This window comes from Apis cerana, linkage group LG9 (genome assembly GCF_029169275.1).
Source record: "Apis cerana isolate GH-2021 linkage group LG9, AcerK_1.0, whole genome shotgun sequence".
NCBI lineage: Eukaryota > Metazoa > Arthropoda > Insecta > Hymenoptera > Apidae > Apis > Apis cerana.
Genome location: NC_083860.1, coordinates 9,421,737 through 9,444,271, shown reverse-complemented (window position 1 = coordinate 9,444,271; position 22,535 = coordinate 9,421,737). Strand labels below are relative to the sequence as shown.

Here is a 22,535-nt window from a genome sequence, read left to right as displayed (position 1 = left end):
TCTCTCTGGCAATCGCCAACGTCGCCTCCTGTTGCGACTCTTTGGACTCTGGCCTCCCTCCGTTTTCCGGGAGACGATTCGGTAAAAACCGCGTCCCGTCAGGGCGGTAGCGTCGGCGCGCGACCTCCTCTCCTCCAGCCCTCTTCAATTTCCTGCGGAGGACTCGTAATTATGCGTTTCGTGCGCGCGTTAAGTATTTAATGTAATTTAGCAAAGGCTCGGCTGCGAGAGAAAGATCCGGGCGCGCGGTGGATCCTCGTGGTGAAATCGCGCGATGACTCATCTCTCTCTCTTGTTTGCCGCCCGCTCGCTACTTTCCTTTCACCTTTTCTGAAAGCTCCGCGCGTCGACCACGAAACTGCCTAATGCGCCGCTTGATACCAGCGATCTCTTTCTTGCTATTAATTGGACGCGTGAATCGACGGCCGTGCTCTATCCTCTCCCGAGTTTTACGCTTCTATCTGTTCGAGTCTGTTCGCGTTCGATTTAATCGGGAATATCTTCTTGGCTGCACTCGGGCTACGCGAACTTTTGAAAAATATTGGATATCCCGAAAATCTGGTAGGCGGATGGAAAAGAGAAGATGGACGGGAGCAAGGAGGAGGACCTTGAACATCGCATACGACGGAAGACTACTTATTTATGCGAGCGAGTCGTGGAACAAAGTACGTTCGTGTAGTTGGTAAAAAAAACGCCTTGTTTTCGGGCAATCAACACTTTGCCCATTGTCTCGACCTGGCATTTGAATGCGTGGCCATCATAATATTCACACCATTCGTAGAGGATCGAATTTCGAGCATGGCCACCGCGACCACGGAGAATGGTACGGAGACAAACGCGAAAACACGTTTCTGACCACGAGGTGTGAAGCCCCGTGGAAGAAAAAGAAAGTGAGAAACCCGCGCGGGGTAGCCGAGGGTAAGAGAGTCGAGGAGAGAGGCGCTTCCGAGAAATACGCCCACGAATTCGTTATTCTACTTTTTTCTTCTTTCTCTTTTCTCTCTCCCTCTCTCTCTCTTTTTCTTCTTCGGCCGCGTCCTATTCATTAATTATCGCCATTCAAGGGGGCCACGGCCTCCTGATTGTGAGGCCCGAGGATCGATGAAACGCGTTTCGCAGTAACCGTGATTAAGCCGTCGAGTTTTCGCGAAATAACCTGTCGGGAACTAGTTTTACCCGAGAACTTAATTACTGCTGTATTATGTACGCTGGATGCGCGAATCGGTGGCTCGAGAAACAACGTAATTCCTGCTGCTTAAAAGAAAACTCATCTCTCCCCGCCACGCCACCTACTGAACGTTAATTATACGTCTTCGTTACCATTGTCGGAGCTCGAACGCCTGTATCTAAAATAATTAAGATCCGTCCAAGATCCTTCGCCTCGCGTCGTGGATCCGCAACCTCGTAATTCGAATCGGTGACCTCATTGCTTCGCGAAATTTCAATTCGAGATCGTCTCATCGACGATCGTGCGAAGATGAATGGAGAATACGTGGATGGGAGAAAGAAGGAGGGGAGGGAGAGAAATTGAAGAGAGAGAGAGAGAGAGGGACAAAAGACGCGAGGCGAATCGAGTCGAGGTCTCGAGGGGGCGAGCGATCGAACCGGCCAAATTAATTCGACCCCGAAAACATCGTGGAAGCATTAGCAGCTTACCACCCTAAGCCGCCTCCCGGTCTGTTACAAGTGTTTTACAGCGTGTTACATGGTGCAGCAAAACTACCTAACGTTGAGGGTCCCTAATCTACCGAAACATCCCGAGGGATGTATCCAAGCATCGGCTGCACTCGGATACGCTCCATTCGCCCTTTCGGCTATGTAAACGACCGCGTGTACATGTTTCACGCGCTCGATAAATAATTCTCCTAGCCATGCATTTTTCATACCGGTTGCGCCGCTATTTCGCACGAATGCGGCACGGTGTGTTGTTACGAATGTGTTGGAAACGATGAGTTTTATCCTTAGATTCAGTTCCTTCCGCCCCTTACTCGATCATTTATTTTTACACACAGAGATAAATCTTGTCTTCGATGGATGAAAAATCTATATATACATATATACTTGGATCCATTCGATTATCTCGTAATGTAGGTAATATAATTTTTTTGTCAATGATGGATTCACCGAACAAGCCGTAACGCTCGAATAGAAAGAATCGTCGCGATTTTATTATTTTCCACTCGCTGATTCACGGAAGGAGGATAGAGATAGGAACGAAGTGGAGGCAGGCGTATCAAATTGACTTGTAACGTAGTTTTCGCACAAGATGGGGGAAGATGGAGGTTATTTCTCATCGCGAATTCACGGATGACCTGTGAACGCATAACCGATCGATGAGAGATTACAACCTTGTTACTCGTCGTTCGAGAACTCGTTGAACTCGAGAAAGATATTTATTAAGAAATTAGCGATCTTCCTCGAGCGAACGATATCTAACTCGGTAATTAAATTCTCGAAAACAGTCCTGTTAGCTATCGACGAGATTCGCCCTTCCCCCGGTTCTCCACTGTCCATTGCCACGAGGCAAATCTAATTTTTCACCCGATAATGAACCCCTCCCTCCCCCCTCCTCTTCTATACGAGAACGAAGCAGCGACAAACTAGCATTTGTCTCGTTAATCATCCGGCTCCTTTCACGCCCTTCCTCCCCCCTTCCCTCCATCTCGCTCCCGTTTACTTTAAGTTTCGTTTATAAAATGGCAGCCAGCTCCGAAACGGGGAAATCGCGCGTCTCGCGGAGCCGGAGAAGGCGGCGGCGGGTCGTCTCATTCATCCGGCGACGAGGTAATTTCTCCCGATGAATCCACGAAAAGGCATTTATCCGTTTCTCCGTGCCGCGGAAAAAGGGGCGGAAACGAATTTTCAATTACGAGGGCACAAAAGGCCGGGTAATTCTCCGGGTTTAAAACGTCTTGCCGGGTGCATAGCGGACACCAATGGGGAGGGAGAGGGATGGGCAAGGAGGAGGGATGGAACGGTGATGCCATGAAAAGATTTTCAAATTAAATTTCGGGATTAGTACCCTGGTTTAATACGGACAAGTGACGGCTGAAGACGTCCCAGGGGTGTGCTACGTGCTACCTTCGCCCGCCGCCCCCCATGGGACAACATCATATACACCGTGTAACAAACACGACGACGTTTCCTTTCCCGTCCCCTTTTCCCATCGTCTCTAACACTTTGCGCCTTTCCATTTGTCCGATGTTAAACTTGCTCCTTCTCCCCCTCTCTCTCCGCCGGCTCTCTCGTTAATCGGCTCGCTCGTGTCCAGTTGCTCGCGATCCAAAGGGAGGAAAGCTGCGAAGCGGTGGAATCCAATTTCGGTTTCCGCGAAACGTACGGGATTAATCCGTGGAATGAAAAGCGTTGACTCGACGCTTGGATGACAAATGATCGAGAATACGGTTCGAGCGAAAGAAAGAAAGAAGAAAGGGAAATAAGTGGACACGCGTCGCGTGTCCATCGCGATTCTCGAGACGAGAGAGATTTGGAGGCGGCGTGAGGAAGGATTAGAATATCAATTATCGAAGGAAACACGGGCCGCCAGGTTTCTAAGAGGTTCTATTAGATGCAGTTTGGCGCAAGGCAGGCAGCCAAGCAAGGCCACGGGTTTAAGGTCTTAACAGCTACTAAAGCAAAAGCTCCTTCTGTCTCGCTCTTAAGCACGGAAAACAAGCCGTGTTAGACGAAGGGTGTATTGAGGGCCGCCATTGGCTATCCACGCTCCTTTATTGCCGGTTGCCTGGTAACCGGCCTGCCACCGACACACACCGATGGCAACCACCCTGCAACCACCCTGAAACCCGACAGCGCCGCGCACACCCTCGCTTAGGAACTCGCAACCACCACCACCACCACCACCGACTAGTACCCGTCACCGTCTCTCGCCACCCTCTCCGCGATGCTCCACGAGCCAATGCACGCACACACGAACGTGCACACGTGTGCGTTCACGTGCACAAACGCACGGGACGCGCGCGCGCCCGCATCGGCGTTTTCTCAGCCTCTCCGTGTATGGCACGCACACTCGTATCCAGCGTCAACCGGCGTGAACGCGTGGGGATGTGCGATGGAATCTTGGTGTAATCGGCTCGTAGGGGTTGGTTTGTATCGGTGCGCGAAACAACCCTGCCCGGTCTCGAGGTGTACGTACGCATGATGCGAATATATTTAGCCAGGAAACTACCACTGTTTTCACGCGAGAGGGTGTTTCGAGAGCTGCCTCTCCGGCTGGATCTGTGTGCGCACAAAGTCTCTCTCTACTCCTTGCCGAGTAGACCGCAAAGTTTTCTCTGAAGTTGTTGGATTTCTTCCTTTTATCGCCGCTTGTGACAACGGTTCGAGGGGGAGGTGAAGGGGGAGGACGAGGAGGAGGAGAAGGAGGAGGATACTTTCGCGGATGATTGTGTTCCGCCGCGCGTAATCGCAATGATCGGGGGACGAGGGAAGGGGGTTGGCGGAGCTTCTTCGAAGCCTCGGTTGAACGCGGCTCGTTTGATGTTCACGCTTTCGTCGTGTTTCGATGCAACTTTGAAATTGATATACCTTCGCGTTGGAAAATGGGGAAAGTTTGGTTTGGGAGAGAAAATCGCGAATTTCGATGGATGATATTCGCCATCTTTGGATTAACTCGTAAAATATTCAACCGATAGATACGAACACGAACGCATCGTTCGAAAAAATCGATCAAAGCCAACAACAACAACAACAACCTAATCGACTTCTTCCGATGCTCGATATTAAATCCAATAAAGAGCGTTTATTCACGGAGTGTCGGTCAATTCGAGGTACGAGGACGAGGTAATCTTGCGAGTTCTCTCGTCGAGAAGATTAAAAACAATTGGTTGTGAAGTGGGTGTATGCGCAAACACGGCGTGGCTCCCTAGCTTGGCTCCCGAGGGAGGTCGCGACATCCCACGATATTCGAGGGCACTACGAACGGATTAGATCCAGGACAAATTAGAGGAGAGAGAAGCATCGGTCGCCAGGAAGCCGGGAATATATCAGGGTAGAGGGCAAACGTGTCCCGCTGGTCCCGTAATAGCTAACTGGATTTGATTAATCGATTCGGTTACAGCCTCCTACTTAGCCATCCTGACGCTTCCTGCCGCGTCTAATATCGATCATTCTCACGCCAAGGATACGTCACGAATCCTTGTGACGAATATGAAAAATATTCCGCCCTTCCTTTTTCTTTTTTTTTCTTTTTTCACTTTATTATGCGAAATAATTTTTTTCGATTTTTTTCGATTCGTTTAAATGGAAAATGTGCTCGAAAAAAGTCCATGCCGACCAGACTTTTTTTCTAAAACACGCGTATATATTTCGATGCTGAAAACTATTAATTCCTCTCCTCGAATTTTATCAAGATTTTATCTCCTTCCTGATTCTTATAAATCGGTCGACTCGACTTCAACACCTGATAATTCTAATCCACACACCGGTACTCCATTATTGTTATAGCGTGCAATGAGAAGCAATATCCACAACGTTTTCTATTAGGACGTTATATCGCAACACCGTTTTCTTCGTGTTATTAGGATCCGTTGCAGTTACTTACGTCGACGTCCTCCAACGTGCAAAGCGATTGGTTCGACGGCTCGCGGTAAATAAGCGTACTTAAAAAGCCGGGAGCAGGAAGCAACGCGGAGCCGGGGTGGTGTAAAGAGGCCTCTCTACGATCTTGTGAAACAATGCATCGCGCGAACTCCATGCTCGGTGTCTTAAGCTGCGCGCAGTCGAGTCTCAAATATTTATTTTCCATTCGGCTCCGCCGTTCTCTTTTTCTTTTTCTTTTTTTTTTTTTTCTTTCTTTCGCGTAAATCGGCTTTCGGCGTATTCCGTGGAAAAATTTTCCAATTTTCGACGGAAAAAACGGATCTGGAAAAAAAAAATGCGATCGAATCTCTTCCAATATTTCCGCCCACGAATCGTCGTTTCATTTCATCAAGTCAGTAGCTTTAATCAAAATAATTTTGACCTAAATTGATAATCGCAGTACCCGTTCAAGTCACCTGTTTTTGAGACTAGATTGATAGAGTAAATAGAGCGAAATTTGTTTAACGGTTGGGAAAGGCGTCGCTCGGAAGGCGGTTACCTATAGAGAGGCGCGTGTATGCGCGAGGAAGAAATGTTGGATAAAATTAAGCCGGCATGCGAGAAATTTGCTTGAATCGACTGAATGCACCCGACGCTTCCTCATTAAGTTCTTCGTCTTCGTGACGACCCAGCAGGAATACTTTCCTTCGCGTCGAGCGTAACACGGCTGGTAAGTAACATCGACTATACCTTTTGGTTAAATAATTACGTACCAAGAATATTGCAAAACTCTTGCGAAACTTTCAAGAGAGGAGATAACGGTTGATACGATTTGAAAAGATTATGAAAAGATTAGATAATCTCTAATAAACAGGGAAAAATTATTTGAAAAGGAACAACGTTGCAAATGTTGCACGATACATTTTACTTTGGGATAAAAAACGATACTCTTTTCATTCCTGACGTTCTTTTTTCTCTCTCTCTTTTTCTTTTTTTCTTTTTTCTTTTTTCTTTTTTTTTTTTTACCTCTTTCGAGCGAGTTTCGCCAATGATTATAAAGCTATTCCCTCGTTTGACTTTGGGGAAGCGTTTTGAAAAAGCGGTGAAATGCAGCGCGAGTGAAAGCAAGAGAGTAGCAACAGTGGCGCGGAAAGAAAAAGGAAGGATTAACAATGCATTTTAAAAGCAGCCTCCGGTATTTTCGCATACCATGTGTTCTACGTCGCCCACCGTTTACGAAACTGTTCGACTCAAAATTCGTCGGAATTCCTCTCTTTCGCCTTTCTTTTCATAGACTTTCGTGGCATTTTCGGTGCTCACACGTTCGGAAAACTAGCTCTTTTTTTTTTCCAACTATGGTGAAGGACTTTATTTCCCGCGTCAACCGCGTGACAATTTATCCAAAGCAATTCTCGGTGTCAACTTCAGCTGCGGATTTGCGCATTCTGGAAATGGATTGCACGACAATGAAATATCAGCGTATTCAGAAAAAGATTTTATAAAGGATATTAAAGTCGATAAAGTCCCTTATCCGTTTCTTTTCTCTCTCACTTTTCCATTATAAATTCTCCTACTAGCGTATCTCTAACTATACAAATATCATCTGGATTTTTTCCATTCGTATTTTTCGTAAAATACAAGTATCCAAATACTTTAGTGATTAATTAAATCCACTATACTAGTAGGATAGTAAAAGTTACTAGTCGTAAGGGAGAAGTTGGGATAGAAATAATTTGGCGGAAAGAAGTAGGACGATGGGGGCGGAGTAATCGTATCCGTGCAGCCACGTGACGTCAGCAATGTGTTTCGTGGGTCCAATTAGTCGAAGAACACGTATAATTGGAATTAAGCTCTTAATTAATAGTTAATTAGCTGCCGGTAGTAGCGTCACCAGCGACTGGCAGCGGTAGCAACAACTGTAGTAACGAGTTAGCCCCGGGGAGAGGGTTTCATTGTGGAAGCGGCGCGCGCCACGGAGCCGGTTTTCGCTCGTTAATTCGAAATTAATTTATAATTGATAATTATTTTCGGGCTATGGGTCCTATCCGCTTGCCATCTCGACCAACCTTTCTAATTTCCTGCCTCTCCTCGCCCATACAAAATTGCCATTTATCCTGCAAAGCACGCACAAATTGTCGAGTCACGAGTGGGGGGAAAAAGGAAAGAAAAAGGGAAAAAAGGGAGGAAAGAAGAAAAATATGAAGAAAAAGGGAAGACATTTTTTTTCTTTTTGTTTCTTTTCCACGTGTCGTGTTCACGCGCTATTTTTCCCTTTCTACAAATCTGGCAATCTCAGATTTCTCAGACGAAAATCCATCTGGTCAACAAGATTTCTCGATATTCTTTCCCCCCCTCCCTCGTCTCTTCCTCGTTTCTTTCTTTCTTTCTTTCTTTTTTTATTTTCGACGTGAATTCTTCTCTCTCTCTCGTCCGGGAAGGCAGTTCCATCGAACCATTCGCAATTCCGTTATCGGTAATAAATTTACCGGGTATTTTCCCGGAATATCGAGTGTCAAGTCCGCGCTGCGACAGTCGATATCGCGCGCGTGGAAATTACGTTCTACGAGCGAGTTTTTCCGATCGAAACACGCGTGGTGCGCGCACACCACGTCCACGTCCGTTAATTGCGTTTCTTCTTTTTTTTCCTTTTCTTTTCTTTTCTTTCCTTTTCTTTTCTTTTCTTTTTTTTTTTGTACCACCCGTGTACCGAGTGGATAATGCTTTAAATGCGACGCCGCGAGTGGTGGACAAAGGAAACGGGCGATAAATGGAAAAATAGAATCGCGTTTTGCGCTTCTTAGTTGCGTGCCGATGCTTCAAAGGGCGAAATTGGAACATGAGAAACGGTTACGCGAATTTGGGTTGCTCCGAATCCTTATTCCGCGCCTTTTCATCCACCCTTAATGCCGTGCCTGGCAATTTCAAATTTTTTTTTTTTTTTAATTATCGAGAAACGTGTTGCTTCTTCTTTTTTTTTTTTTCATCACATATCGAAAGGGGAAAGATATTCAGCGAAATCGATATTTTCGTCGAGTTATCGTAGATCGTCATCAACTATTAACCAAGGGAAATAGAAGAGGGGTTGCGCGCACTCGTAAACCACTCATTTGATACAATTTGCGTGAATACGCGTGGTCTCGATTTATTGGAAAATCGGATATAATGGGTAATTTGATCCCCGATGTATGCGCGCCGCTTCAATTCGGGATCGAATGGATTATTGGTTCGCGTTAATGATGATTTTTTGAAGGAAGAGGATACAGCCGCAAATTATCCAAGCTTATTTTATCCAAACGTATTATGCGTTTGTTTAACCACGACATCGTTAGTTTTGAAAAAGTTTTCACGTATTATCCGCCATATTTTCCCGGAGATTAAATAAATTTAACGATCTTGTTACAGGTGTCGGGCACAATATAGAATCCGGGAAAGACTTCACGGTCGACGGTCTCTCCGGTTTCAGCAAAAAGAAGAAGAAGAAGCGTCGTCATAGGTGAGTGTCTCACCCGAATCTTTTTTTTTTGTTGTTGTTTTTTCTTCTTGGTTCGATGAACATTTTTTTTTTCTGTTTACTTTTTTTTTTATTGTTATTTATTTATCGTTCGCGTTGCATCGAATTTTTTCGCCATTTCCGAAACGACGCCATTAATTCAGTCTGGCGCGCGCGTTGTAAAAAAAAAAAAAAAAAAAAAAAGGAAAAATTTTGATCGACGCGTAATGTGAAATCAGCGTGATAGAAATACGCGCGAATAATTAATAACCAGTGGCAAAATTTTCGACGCAACGTTGAGAGCTATTCTTATGCATTTTCGCTTGATTATACACGGGTCCCCGAATAGACAACTTGTTCCGCGTTTCAGTGATTTTCGTTCGTCGATAATGATAAATTTATTCCAAACGAATATATCATTTTAGACTTTTCATCGTGTAATCGACGAGTACCACCCCCGATAATGAGTTTTCAGCTATTTTCAAGTGACAGACAACCCGAATGCAATCACCGTTCCGCGATAATTGTATACCAGATGGACGAATTCATGGGCTTAAATTGATCGTTAAAAGATATATTTATTCGGTAGAGATCGATTCCATTCAAACGTTCGATATTACATCACTGCCATGTAAGATTATTCCCACGGTATTATCAATCCGTGGGAAAGATTAAAAAATTGACGTCGAGGGAGACCTTTCGAAATTGTTTCCAACGAAGGAATTTATTATAACCCCATAAATTGAAACGTGCGCAAATTAAAATTTTTCACGACTCGAATGTTTCATTGTAAAATTTATGAAATATGTTTTTAAATAAATTCGCCCCGCACAAAAGATAGATTTATCCATACGTTGATTGATTCCCTCGAAATTCGTTTCGGGTGAAAATGTATAGAATTTAATCTCGTTTCGACCATTGCGAATCCACGTGAAATTGTTTACTCCTCCTCCCTCCCTCCCCCCCTCCCCTCCCCCCGATTATTCGATAACGATCAACTTTTTGTCCCTAGCAATTTTACTTGTGAAATATTTCTCATTTCGTCGCCCCCCCTCCCTCCTTAACCCGCACGTGAGCTTTTTCCTTCGAGTGTAGGCTAGCTTTAAGGGAAAAGCTGTAATGGCATATAACTAGGTTCATACGGTTGTTGCTCCAGGACGATCTTCACGTCACAGCAGCTGGAGGAGCTGGAGGCAGCCTTCAAAGAAGCCCATTATCCCGACGTGTACGCTCGCGAGATGCTCAGCCTTCGAACCGATCTGCCCGAAGACAGGATACAGGTGAGCGAAAATCAAAAGACCTATGAAATCCGACCTTCTGACCTACCAATCGGACGCTTCGATACCGTACCATTTCCTTCTGATATTCGCGACTCAGCCGTATCGAGTTTCCATCAAACACGATGGAATTGATCAAAAGCTACGACTTATTTCTCTAACTTTCTGATATTTCGCCACTCGAAAATTGTACCGTTAATAATTTGGCGAAACATCTTCACAACTTTCGAGACTATCGTACTTTGACGACGGCACATTTATTTAAGTTCCATTTATTTGTGTTCTTCTACGGTTAAGTGTTATTTTTCTTTTTTTTTTTTCTCGTTTTGAAAAAGATTTAAAATATCCATCGAGACGTCAAAAAGTGTCTTTGTTCGTTAAACTTGGGCCGCAATAAAAATTCGAGGGCCGTAGTTAAATTGATTAATGGAAAAATGGAAATAACGATTAGATCGTTGGTATGGTTAAATCGAGTCATTTTCATTCGTACTACGTGTAAATTAAAAGTGGTTGCTTTCAGTGGGGGGAAGAGAGACACGATGTATCTTGTGCGCATAATTTATCTATTAAATTAACATATAATGTAATTCTGCTTTATTTACCGTTGAATTGAAAAATTTGCAAAGACGCGAACTGTATCGAGCGGGCCAGTTTCATTTTTCGTCACGTTCAAGCTTTCGTTCCTTGAATAATTTTCGAATGTTTGCGGAAAATTTCATCTATAATTCGCTATTAAAACCACAATCTGCTTTAACGATAATTTTGTTCATTAACGGGAATTAACAACGTAACGTACTCTTGGAAAATTTAACGTGCCGCCCGTGACGATTATACGGTATAATCAGTGGAAATATAAAGGTCCAATACGTTTTCATGCAATTACAACGGGTGTCGTTTTATCGTTGAAAATTCGGGCTCGGCGCGACAACAACGCGCGACGATTTTACAAACAAATTTAAAGCGCATTCGTTCGTCAAAGAGAATCATTATCAATTAGCGAGTATTCGGTGTTAGTTACATTTCTACAAATTACCGTCCCAGGCAATTAATTCCATAAATTCATACATTATTGACGTATAATAATAATAATAATAATAATAATAATAGTAATAATAATAACGTAACAAAGATGCCCCGGTCCCTTTGCATATCCGTCCCGATAAACTGAAACTGAAAAATTGGACGGCAAAGTAACGTTGTTTAACCTCGTTGGAGGAATGAAATTTATTATACGCTCCGTTCCATTATTATTTATCGTAAGACACGTTTACAACGCGTTTACATCTTTCGAAAAATCTTATTTTCTTCTCGAGACATTCTTCGAATTAAACCTATATCCCTCCTACGGATCGAAAATCAATTTTATCATATTCAAAAAATTATCGTATTGAAACGAACGTACGATGAATCCTTGAAAAAGAGGGGAACAAAGTAACGGTTAAATAGAGCAATCCGAAACAATTACGGCAATCCAACGGGCGACTTTACCCGATCACAAATGCCAACTCATTCGATGATATCACGCGGAATTATCGACAGTATGCATAAAGCGGCGAAAGAACAGTCAGAAATGAAAGTGGTAAGGGGTGCGGCGGTGGCTGGTTGTCGCGGGTGGAGAATGGCAAGTCCAAAAGGCGCGACTATAAAAGGGAGAATTTTCCCGGGCTGACGGTTAGTTACCGTGGACTCGTCGAGTACCAGACTGAGATAGTTTCCGCATGGCGGACCCGGGACAAACTTCCCTTTCTCTCTTTCTCTCCGTCCCTCATTCCTCACTCTCCTCCTATCGTCATTTACACTTCCATATTTGGGTCTATCATCTTCTCTCTTCTTTCCATCGTCTTTCGATATATTTGCGCGGTATATCTGTACGACGGATTCGCATTACTGTTGGGGAAAATACTGTCGGGACAGGGAAGAAAAAGTGGATTCGGATTCTCTTCGGGATATAGCCCTTCGAACACGTATAGTGGTTGGCACGTGGATATGCGCGCGCGTGTTAACGTTCACCAATACACTCGCATGCGTGGTATTGAACTACACGATGACACAAGGTTGTAATTAATATATTCGCGGAACGTCTTTCAAAAGAATCAATTCTGAGCTGACTGATTTCTCTTCCTTCGACGCGAACTCGAATTGTTTACATAATTTAACAAACGACGATACTTCTTTTTTTACATCATACCATTGCGTTTATCATACTTTGGTGTTTAGAATCAACGAATGTCCTACGAATGTAATATCAATACCTTGTATATTTTGATATAACTCGAGAGACAATTGGACGGTAGTGGTCCGCGCGACAAAGGAATCGCAAACGGGAGATAAGGGAGCAGAGGTGGGAAAGAAACGTCGGCGGGAAGGTAAGAGCGAGGAAGATGCATCGATTAGGTGAACGGAAAAGGAGCGCGAGACTACGAGAGAGATAGAGAAAAATTGCGAGAAAGGGGAAAAGAAGAGTAAAAAGAGACTCGAGGGAAAGGGGTAGGCAGGTAGGTAGGTAGGTACCGTAGTCGAGTCGCGATTCACGGGGTTGTTGAAGCTTCGTGGCTGAAGCGTACAGCCGCGTATACGGAAGAGAGAGAGAGGTTGAGGGGGAGGGAGGGTGAGAGAGAGAGAGAGAGAAAAGGAGAGAGAGGGAGAGGGAGAGAAAGAGAGAGAGAGAGAGAGAGGAAGAGAGTAACGGCGCCGTGAAACGACAAAGCGGCCATTGCAGGATGGGTGCGGTCCCGCGGGCCAATCAGAGAGACGAGTCGCGGACCGGTCGGCCAATCAGGCTGCGCCTTCCACCCGTCTTTTGTTTCTAAATTTGCGCGCGCGGCGGGGACACAATATAACGAGCGCGCGGGACGAAAAGAGGGGTTGGTAATCGTTAACGGTGATATTTTTGTGTGGGAGTGCCGGTTTTCTTCGTCTTTTCTCTACCTCTTCTTTCACCTCTGTACCTTTCTCACCAACCTCGTCCCACGCTCGTCGCGATCCCTCCACCTCTCTCTCTCTCTCTCTGTTCAATTCGTTGCCGCGTGAATTTCCTTCCGCTTCTCGATCTGGCGCGCGCGTCTCCATCGAGTTTCTTCGTCCCTTGCTCTGTTCCTGCCTGTTCCGCAACCACTCCGACCCTCTATTTCTTTCCTAATTTCTTTGTAGCTCCTCTCTCCGGGCCCTTTGTCCCGCGCGTTTTTTTGTCTCTCCCGCGCCCGTGTGCGCGCACGCCGTCACACGCGTGTCGCAAAACGACACGAGGAAGAGCGCCGCGCCGGCCAGTTTTCATATCGATTAGGGGTGGGGGAGGGAGGAGGGGAGGGGAGGGGGCATTTTGTGGCGCTTGATGCGCTCCACGACTCGTTTTCAGTACTCTGAATACTGAATCGTCTGGCCGCCGAAATTTTTCATCGAAATCTAATTCCGCCCGTGTACAATGGAGATAAATAATTCTCGAAGGGGAGATTTTTTCGAAGGAAAAGATTGGAAAAAAAAAAAAGAAAAGAAAAAGAGAAAGAGAGGAAAGAGGAATGAAAGAAAGAAAGAAGTTTTTTCCTCAACTTCCATTCTCGCGGAGTGAATTCTGGCATAAAAACTCGATAGGTTAGCCGCTCGTTCGAACCGTAACGAACCGTTAACCGTCGAAAGAAAGAGAAGGCCGGAAGGGCTTCCGCCATTCGAATGAAATTATCGTGTCCAGCGAACGATTTGACAATGAGCAGTCTGTCAAGTTTCACGCGTTGAAGTGTTGCTTGATTAAATGGATGGGGGTTCGGTTAGGCCGCCGTCATACCTCGGACAAATTAATTAGTTATGCTCGTTGAATCGTACGAAAGCCAAGCAAACACCAGTTTCATCTGGCATACGTAGAAGCGATTTCGAAATTCTCCGTATCATCGGATCTGGAGGTCCGTTCCATCCCAGGAAAATACGTTCCCTTTGACGAGACGCTGCTTGATTTTTGGTATTGAGAAGCTTTCTCATTTCGAAGCTGGACAAAGGGAAGAAGAAAAAAAGAAGGGAGGAGGGGAAAACGTGTTCTTTGAAGAATGGAAAACGCTAGGAGCATTTCTCTCGTCTTCTTCGTCGCGAGCGAAATGAGAAACTTGCAAGACTTTTTCCATGGTATTCATTCCGGAGACAATGGTTGGTTCTCCAAAATACACGAGGACGACTTTAATATTCGCCCCGAATCTCTTTCAATGCTGTTCTCTCCGATAATGTTCTCCGTATTGGGAAGGATCGCAATAATTGTCAATTCTATTCCCCCTCCGATTCATCGTGCTATTTCGTCGAAACCTTTTCCAGGGCTGGCAACCCTGGAAGAAAGAAAAACCGGAACGCTCCCGCGGTGAAGTTAATCGAAATGTCTTCGACAGACCTCCGTTCCGAATGTTCGCGTAATTGTGCACGCGTGAATCGCGTGCGACGATACAATTGTACGAATTCCTGCCACCGATTCTACGTATAGGTCTCAACGTTTTTTCTCTCTGTACTCAAACTCTAAATATACTTTCATACTTTCCTTTTCGAGTATAAAAAAAAAAATTCCCGTAACTTCGCAGAAATTAATCTCTCGACGATGGGAAAATAATCTTCGATGGAAATAGGAAAATTATATCGTAGAAAATTTGTTCTTGCGTGCAGTTGCTCCAAGATCTAAATAATTAAGGATAATCGAACAACACTGGAAACGAGTGAACGCGAAGTTTCCAAGTTATTTCATTTTTTAAAATTTTGCTTCACCGCCGGGGACAGGGATTACTTCTATCGATGTAATACTCGAAATACTCGACGGAACTCTTATCGACCGTTGGATGAAAGAAACGAGAAGGCTCGAGGGAGTTGGTTTCCAAATTCACCCCCATACGGTAGGAAAGACCGATCGACTTGACTACTCGTTATCGCGATCGCTCTCGTGCTCTCGCAATGAGGCCGAGTCTGATTGGCGCGCAGAATCGCGCACAAACGGACGTAATTTCGGTGGCCGGAGGGTTACGGCTTCTTATGGGGGTGCGAAAATTACAGGCTGCCTCGCCACACGTCCTTTCACCATCATCGATGTACATACATACATACATACATACATACATACATATATTCGGAAGAGGGTTCCACCTTGCCGAGTGTTTTGGACAAAATGACACCACGAATCACCGTTCAATTACCGTTTAATTCCTCCAACCGGTGTCGACGCTTAATAAAATCCTGCCTCGCATTCAGAAACGGACTATATTCTCATTTTAATCCTGCTAATCTCGTTTAGAACAGAACTGTAAGACTTTGATTCGCCACGTTACAATGTTTGCCGGAATTACGAGTATAATTCCGCGATGACAAGACGGGCTCGCGATTCTTTCTTCCGTTTGATACGCGCTTAGAGGCTCGAACGCGTCTCTAACGGGCCAGCCACCTCGAGTGGCGAAGAATACGCAATGGACGACTGATGCTCGAAGGAAAAGGAGTCGTCTCTCTCGTGCGGACAGACGGTTTCCCGGTTGAAATTATCCGGGTAATGAGGCTCGAGACTCCCACGGGCTCGTTCGAAAAAACAACACGCGTATATCCTCGAGCCATAAGCGGCCCATTAGCGAAGAATTTTGACGTTGCCTCTCGCATAATCGCGCGAGGAGGAGCCGGCTGTTGCCGAGGGAGGGAAAGAAAGAAAAAAAGGGAGAGTATAAAAAAAAAAGATTGACTTGAAGTAGCGACGAACGACTCGCGAGACCGCAAGTCATCCACGGACGCACTCTGTGGAGGGTTCTCGGCTCGCTTCCACGCACGTTTCTTTGACAAAGGTGGGCCTGAAGGAAGCCCCGCTCCTGACAACAGGGGCCATTGTCAGTCCCGTGGTCTGACCAACGTCCAGAGGCGCCATTGAGGATTCGTTAGAACGGGACGTGCCAGGTAGGGACGCGAGAGACCGCGAGTCTTCGATCGTTTCGATCGTGCACGATCATTCTCGGCTCGGCTCGATACGTTTCATAGCACACGGTGATTACAGCTTACACTTCGCCATCGTTCGCTTTGGTAATTGAAACGTGACTCAAAATAAATAAAATTTCGCCCAAGATGATATATTTTTTTTTATTTTCTTTTCTAAGGAAATTATGATTTTTACCTTCGCCATTCTTACCGTTTGCTACGTTGCTCAATTGTTCGTTCAATGAGAAAATAAAATGTTCCTTATCGAGTTCCTTTCGAGCGTGGGAGAAGGGGGGATAAGTATTTCGGTTTCTCGCAAACACGTTCATTAATACGTGAGTTGCCGCATCGGTGGTTACGGAAGAATAACTCGTCGGATCCAACAAAATGGCGTTTCTTCCGTGATGTTTCAACGCTCGTGTTGTAACGTAAAACACGGTCCATAAAAGGCGAGCTAACAGGCTCGTTCGAATTCGATCTTGATCAACGAAAATCCTCGATTCTTTCGTTGCTTCTGCCTCCAAGAATAGTCTCTTCTATCGAATTATTTATTATACGGAAGATTGACCTGGCTGTAAACGAAAAATTCTTTCCTCGAAGAAGAAAGAATGGCACCGTTGACGTATACGATACGAAAATAAAAAATAAAACTTTTCGATCTCCACCTCCAAATAATAATTAATAATTCGTACACGTAATTGATAAGAAATTCGAAATTGAATAGAAAAGGCGGCAAATGATGATTTCTCTGAGACGACTGACTGAAGAAGAGGCTCGAGGACAAGCAGAAAATTAAGTGCGTGATTCGAGGAGAAGAGTAATCGCTGAAATGAAGCATAATCCTCCCCCTCCTCCCCCGAACATTAGGAATTTTCATTTTTAATCCACTCGTATCCGCGCAACAATTTGCGGGGAGAGTGGCGCATTACCGCGCGAGACACAAGAACAAAACGCTCGTCTCCCTCTCAGGCGCTACCAAAATGGCTCGCGACAATGACGGTGGTGTCGTCGGCGAAATATGACGGCGTTGTCGCATCGCGGGATCGGTCGATTCGAGGGTCCTAGACCCGTGATTCGGTCGTTTAGACCGATGAACAGGAAGGAAGAGGGGAAGGGGAGGGAGAAGCTGGAAAGTTTGGCTCGTTTCGAGGATATAATCTACCCACGCGCCCACGAGGAGAAGAAAGTAACGAGGAATCGAGTTACGTTCTCCATCCAAGCCGGCCTCCTTCCTCCTCCTTCTCCTCCTCCTCCATCTCCTCTTCAACCCTCTTCCGCTCTACTTCGATCTCTCTTCGGGACTCCGTCCACCCCGTGGATCTCTCCCGCAAAGAAGCTCGGCTAAGAAAGCGTAATGACGCGGAAACGGCTCAAATGACCCGCGAATTTTCACCGGACTCGGAGTCGTCTCGTCCACCCCCTCGTCGTCCTCGAGCTCGTGTTTAATAGGCGGCCACCGTCGTAACTCGGCGTAAATCGTGCCGAGATATTACCATTTCCCGGCCCGGATTTATGGTAATTTTCGATCCGACTCTATGCGATTCCGCTCTATCGTGTCGTAAACGTCGTTCGTTCGGATACGGATTTCAAAGATACCTATTCCGAGATTCGATTTTTCATCGAGGCGCGAAAAGAAGGGGAGGAAGCATTTTTTATTCCGTTTTTATTCCTCGCTCGTTTATAGAACGATTTGGAGGAACTTGGGAGAGAGATTAATTTCTTCTCCCCTTTGAAAATTTTTGTTTGTTCTCGCGATTATCGGCTGTGACCGGTCGAAATTCATCCATCCGAGCGAAAAAAGGCTGTCTGTTATTTCGCCCGGAGAAGGAGAAGGAGAAGCGATCGTGAGGCCAGCTCACGGTGTTTTCTGAAAAATTCAATTCCTTCCTTCCACGGACGGGACGTGACAGGTGGATATCCTGGATAAAGGGCCGAGAAGGACTCCGGCTCGAGTACCTAGAGAAGACGTTAACACGTTCTAAAGGCCGCGCTAACGCTGTGTAAATACCGTTCACATCGGAAATTAGCTCTTCTCGGTCGGGTAAAATAAATATTTTCGCGTCGGGCCATCGTTAACGGATTATGAAAATCCTTCTTTCTTCTTTCTTTTTTTTTTTATTATTCTACTTGGAAGCTCGGTTGACGAGCGTCAATAACGATTCGATCTCGAACCGTGAACGATCAACCATGAAACGTGCGTAACGATCGTAAATTGTTAATTCCCCTTTTTTTCACTCGACGTCGTCCAATCAAAATTTAATAGTGAACGTCTCCTCCGAAGAATCGAAGAACGAACAGACTCTCCGATTCATACGAGCATATCTATATACGCTCGATATAAGAATCGAGTATATGTCCATAAGGCGATAAATCTCGCGCAAATCGGTGGCGCAAGGGTCCGAGCGTTTAATTAAATTTTCCCCGTCCGCAAAGACAGTCGGCCCCTGAAAGCGGGTGTTCCACTCCGGAGCCGTGGCGTGATTACGCATAGGCCTTGGCTAGAAAATGGTCGATAGGAAATTTCGAGGCTTGGTCCCTGCCCAATTATTGATTTTGTCTTTTCGATGGCCACGAACGCGACAGGAAAGCGATGCACGCGCACACTCGCCGCGGAAACGGGTACGCACAGAAGGGTGTTGGCGTGTGTGGTTGCAGGCCGGAGGGGTTACAAAGCTACGAACGCATTAAATACTCGAGAGCGCAGTGTCCTCGGATGAGCTTTACGTACACCGACGCGTACACGTTCAGATTGGCGCACACAGGGACGGAGGGCGGGATGCACGCACGCGACACGCACAAAGGCAGAGGCTAAATTGATTGCGTCTAAAATCCAACGAGCTTTCTCGGCTTTTCGTTTCCAGCCGCGAACCGCGTGCAAACGCGAGCACGAAGATGGCGAAGGTACAACCTTTGTGGCGGAGCGACGAGTACGTTTCACAAAAATATAACCTTGCAAAGAGGCTTTCTCTTTTTCCTCCCTCCCATCTCTCTCTCTCTCTCTCTCTTTCTCTCCCTTTCCCTCGCGCTTTTTGCCCCTTCATCCCACCCCGCCGTCTCTCTCTCTCTCTCTTTCTCTCCTCTCTGTGCGTGGATGCACGCCTCTCTGAAAACGGATCACCCTCCCTTCCGAGGGATGGAGAATTTCGTTTCGCGTCTCGCCACCACAATAAATAAGTTTTTCCCCGAAAAACTCCTGATCAAAAGGAATTTTTCACGCTAGTTGCTCGCGAAGCTGACCTAGTGGAATTCGATCTGTTCGAACGAGAGATTTTTGAGAAGAACACCCTCGAAGCGCACACCCTTACCTCGATACCTCGAAGGAAGGAAAAATAATTCGTCGAGGACAGTAGTTAGAGAGTTTATCGATACGACGGAGCGAACGGCGGATTTCGTTCCGCTCGAAAAGCGTACCCTTGTGAATTTGTTAACGATGGTAAATAAGGCTGTATTTGGCAAAAACACCGAATTTGTCGATCGGTCAAAAGAAATTTTCAACGCATCGGTAATCGTAAATCGTGAAACGAGTGGAAAAATACGCGCGCTCAATGGGGCGAGTGATTCGGCCGGGGCCGCTTTTTAGATTTCGAACCGGTTTTTACGTATAATGGCGAGCGATTACGCGGCAATTCCGCAATTCCGTTTTCGAGCAACGAAATCCAATGTTTTTTCCCGAATCAATCGAACGCGAGAACCAATCGTGGAAAAAGATATTCGTTCGTCCCTTGTTGGACAACCCTCTCCCGATTCCCATTAAAACCCACTCGAGGCCCGCGTTTCCCTCCCTCGCATCGGCGCGTCATTCGCATAATTGTCAATTGAATGGGATTAAACTCGAATTAGAGGATTTTCGCGTGTGATTCAGGGGACAACGATTCCCGACGGGGAGGGGATCCTAATCCCGTCGTAAGAAGCGCGGTTCGATATAGAAGTCCGGGTTTATAGGTGCATCCTCGACCCACGGAGCCCGATAGCCCGTGGAGCTCGCAACCCTCGTAATAGGGTTGCGGCTGGTGACGGACTCGGAGCTCATGAATTTTCTATCGCTCGTCGCCCGATGATTAAATGATCTTCGCCGATGAAGGGTGGGGCCCCTCTCCCCGCTTTGACTTTTCGGTGTCTATGCACGGAGACTGACAAGTGGCGCTCACCCTCCCCCCTGTCACGAGGAAATAAACATCCCCGCAGAGGGATAATGTACGATTGTAGGGAAATAGGGAAATATATTTCAGAATTATCTCTCGTTTCTCGCAAATCGTATTTATCATTCTCGAGAAAGATACGTATATTTTCCACGAGCATCCGTTCCGATAAATAATACGCGAACGAAACGCAAAGTGGGGAAAACGTCGAGTCCGAGACGATGGTAAATGCGTGACGGGAAGGAAGATTCGGAAGGACTGGGCGCGTAAATCACGTCGATACGTTCGCGCGTCAGCCGAACAATTTAACGTACGGCCGCGGACAGTTTCTTAGCTCGACTTGTTTCTCGGGAACGAGAAAGGAGAGCGGTCGTCGCTCGTAAAACCGGCGGCAAACAAAGCGATGAATTCCGGTTGGCCGCGTTCCACCCCAAAAATTGACCAATAACGCGCGTCTCGAGTATATAACCGGTCGGTGGGCAAATAAATAAGGGTCGTCTCCTCTCCGCGGGCCGAAATCGGGGCTCGCGGAATATCCAGCAATTTGGGCGTAGCGGGATTGTCAACGGTACCGCTTATAAATTCTAATAAACCCCGTTGCGCCGCGGCGAGATCTGGTGGGAGCGGGAGGCGAACGCTCGACCGAGGGGGAGGGCGAGCAAAGGGGGATGCCGGTGGACGCGGATATAAATCTCGACTAACCGAATTAAGTTAGAAGCATGGACCGAAGTTTCGCCACGCCCTCGTCGCCGATGAAACGCTATCGAAACGCCGGCGGAGTCTGCGTGGTGAAAATTGTCGCGAGACAGAGGAGGAAAGAGGAGGAGAGGAAAAGGCGGAAATTCGAAGAAGAAACTTTGGATCTCGAATACTCGAATAGTCGATGTTAATTAATTTAACTGGCGGATTAGCGTTTCTCGGACGAGTAGAGATCTAGGTTGGCATGGTCGTTAATGTCCTCTCCCCTCCTCCCCGGCGCCGTATTCAAGGCCGTGTCTCCTCGGTGGAAAGTCCTCCCGCTTGGCGCTTCATTCGTTTGGATCGACTACTGCGCGTCGCAGAGTTCTCGCGCGATTAAACATAGAGGCCATCGTGATCGCGTTAACGCGACCCGCCACGTCCGATGAAACTGGAATAATATTGTTCGGGTGAGCGTAACGAGTCGATTCTGCGGGGCCGCGCGCACGATCGATCGTCTTAATCGGATGATCGTCGAATCGAGCGAACGCTCGAATCGATCCGAAGAAAATCGAAACGACGTAGATCGTAATTCACGAAACAATAAAATTTGCGGAATAACTCGGATTCCTCGATAGACCGGTCGTAATCGAGATCCGATCGATATTAAATTCACTCTCTTCCCCGTGATCCTTTCTGGTTGTTGGGGCCAAGTTGTGATTAAGGTTAGGGACCCTTCCCATGGTCCTTGGTCCAGCAAGTGTCCCGCCTAATGATGTTCCGGCGCGTGCCACTTCACAGCACGGGGTCTATATCCGAACCCCTGCTAATGCTAACCGAACCATTTGCTGGCCAACGATGACCAACGAGAGCAACGGTCCAGCGTGCTTGCTCGCGCATTATGCCGCGAACAAGCGACGCATTTTTCGGGGGATTAACGCGAGTTCGCGGACCGCATCGCACGCGTTACTCGTCGGAAGAGATTAATTGGCTTACCGATCACCCGCGGCTTTGCTCGTGGGAATATAGAGAGGGTGTCATTATTCGCTCCGTCGATCATCGTATATCATTTCAAACGATCCGTAAAAGAATATTACGGGGAAGAACAATAGGGGATACGAGGTGATCGGATCGGTGCTCTTCACCGGCTACCTTCGTATCCTCGTGGGTTTCTTTCTCCTTTTTTTTCGAATAAAGTCGTCAAAGGTGACAAAGGCTAACTCTCGCCTCGAGGATTCTCTGGCGGAGAAGCGGTAACACGATCACCTTCAACCTGTTCAAGAGGGACAGAGAGGGAAAAGACGTTGGGGACGAAGATAAAAATGGAAGAAGGGAAATAAGAAAGGAAAAAGATAAGTACGCTTAATAAGTACGTAACAGGGATCTAATACGTCCCGGCATTCTCGGTTTGAGTTTTGACGGGCGTCGAGCAGGGGTTCGGGAAGGATCGCGTGGGACGGTGGGTGTGCGGCGTGGCGAAAGAGGGAGAACCAGAACTCGATA

General features: G+C 46.4%; 1 protein-coding gene across 2 annotated transcripts in view; it reads left to right on the top strand.

Moving 5' to 3' along the window:
• LOC108004330 (visual system homeobox 2-like) overlaps positions 1–22,535 on the top strand; it is a 53,139-nt gene that overhangs the window by 23,185 nt on the left and 7,419 nt on the right. For both annotated transcript variants that reach the window (XM_017067157.3, XM_017067174.3), the window contains exons 3-4: positions 8,941–9,031; positions 10,185–10,308. In XM_017067157.3, the coding sequence (XP_016922646.1) occupies positions 8,941–9,031; positions 10,185–10,308 (215 nt within the window). The remainder of the gene's footprint in view (positions 1–8,940; positions 9,032–10,184; positions 10,309–22,535) is intronic.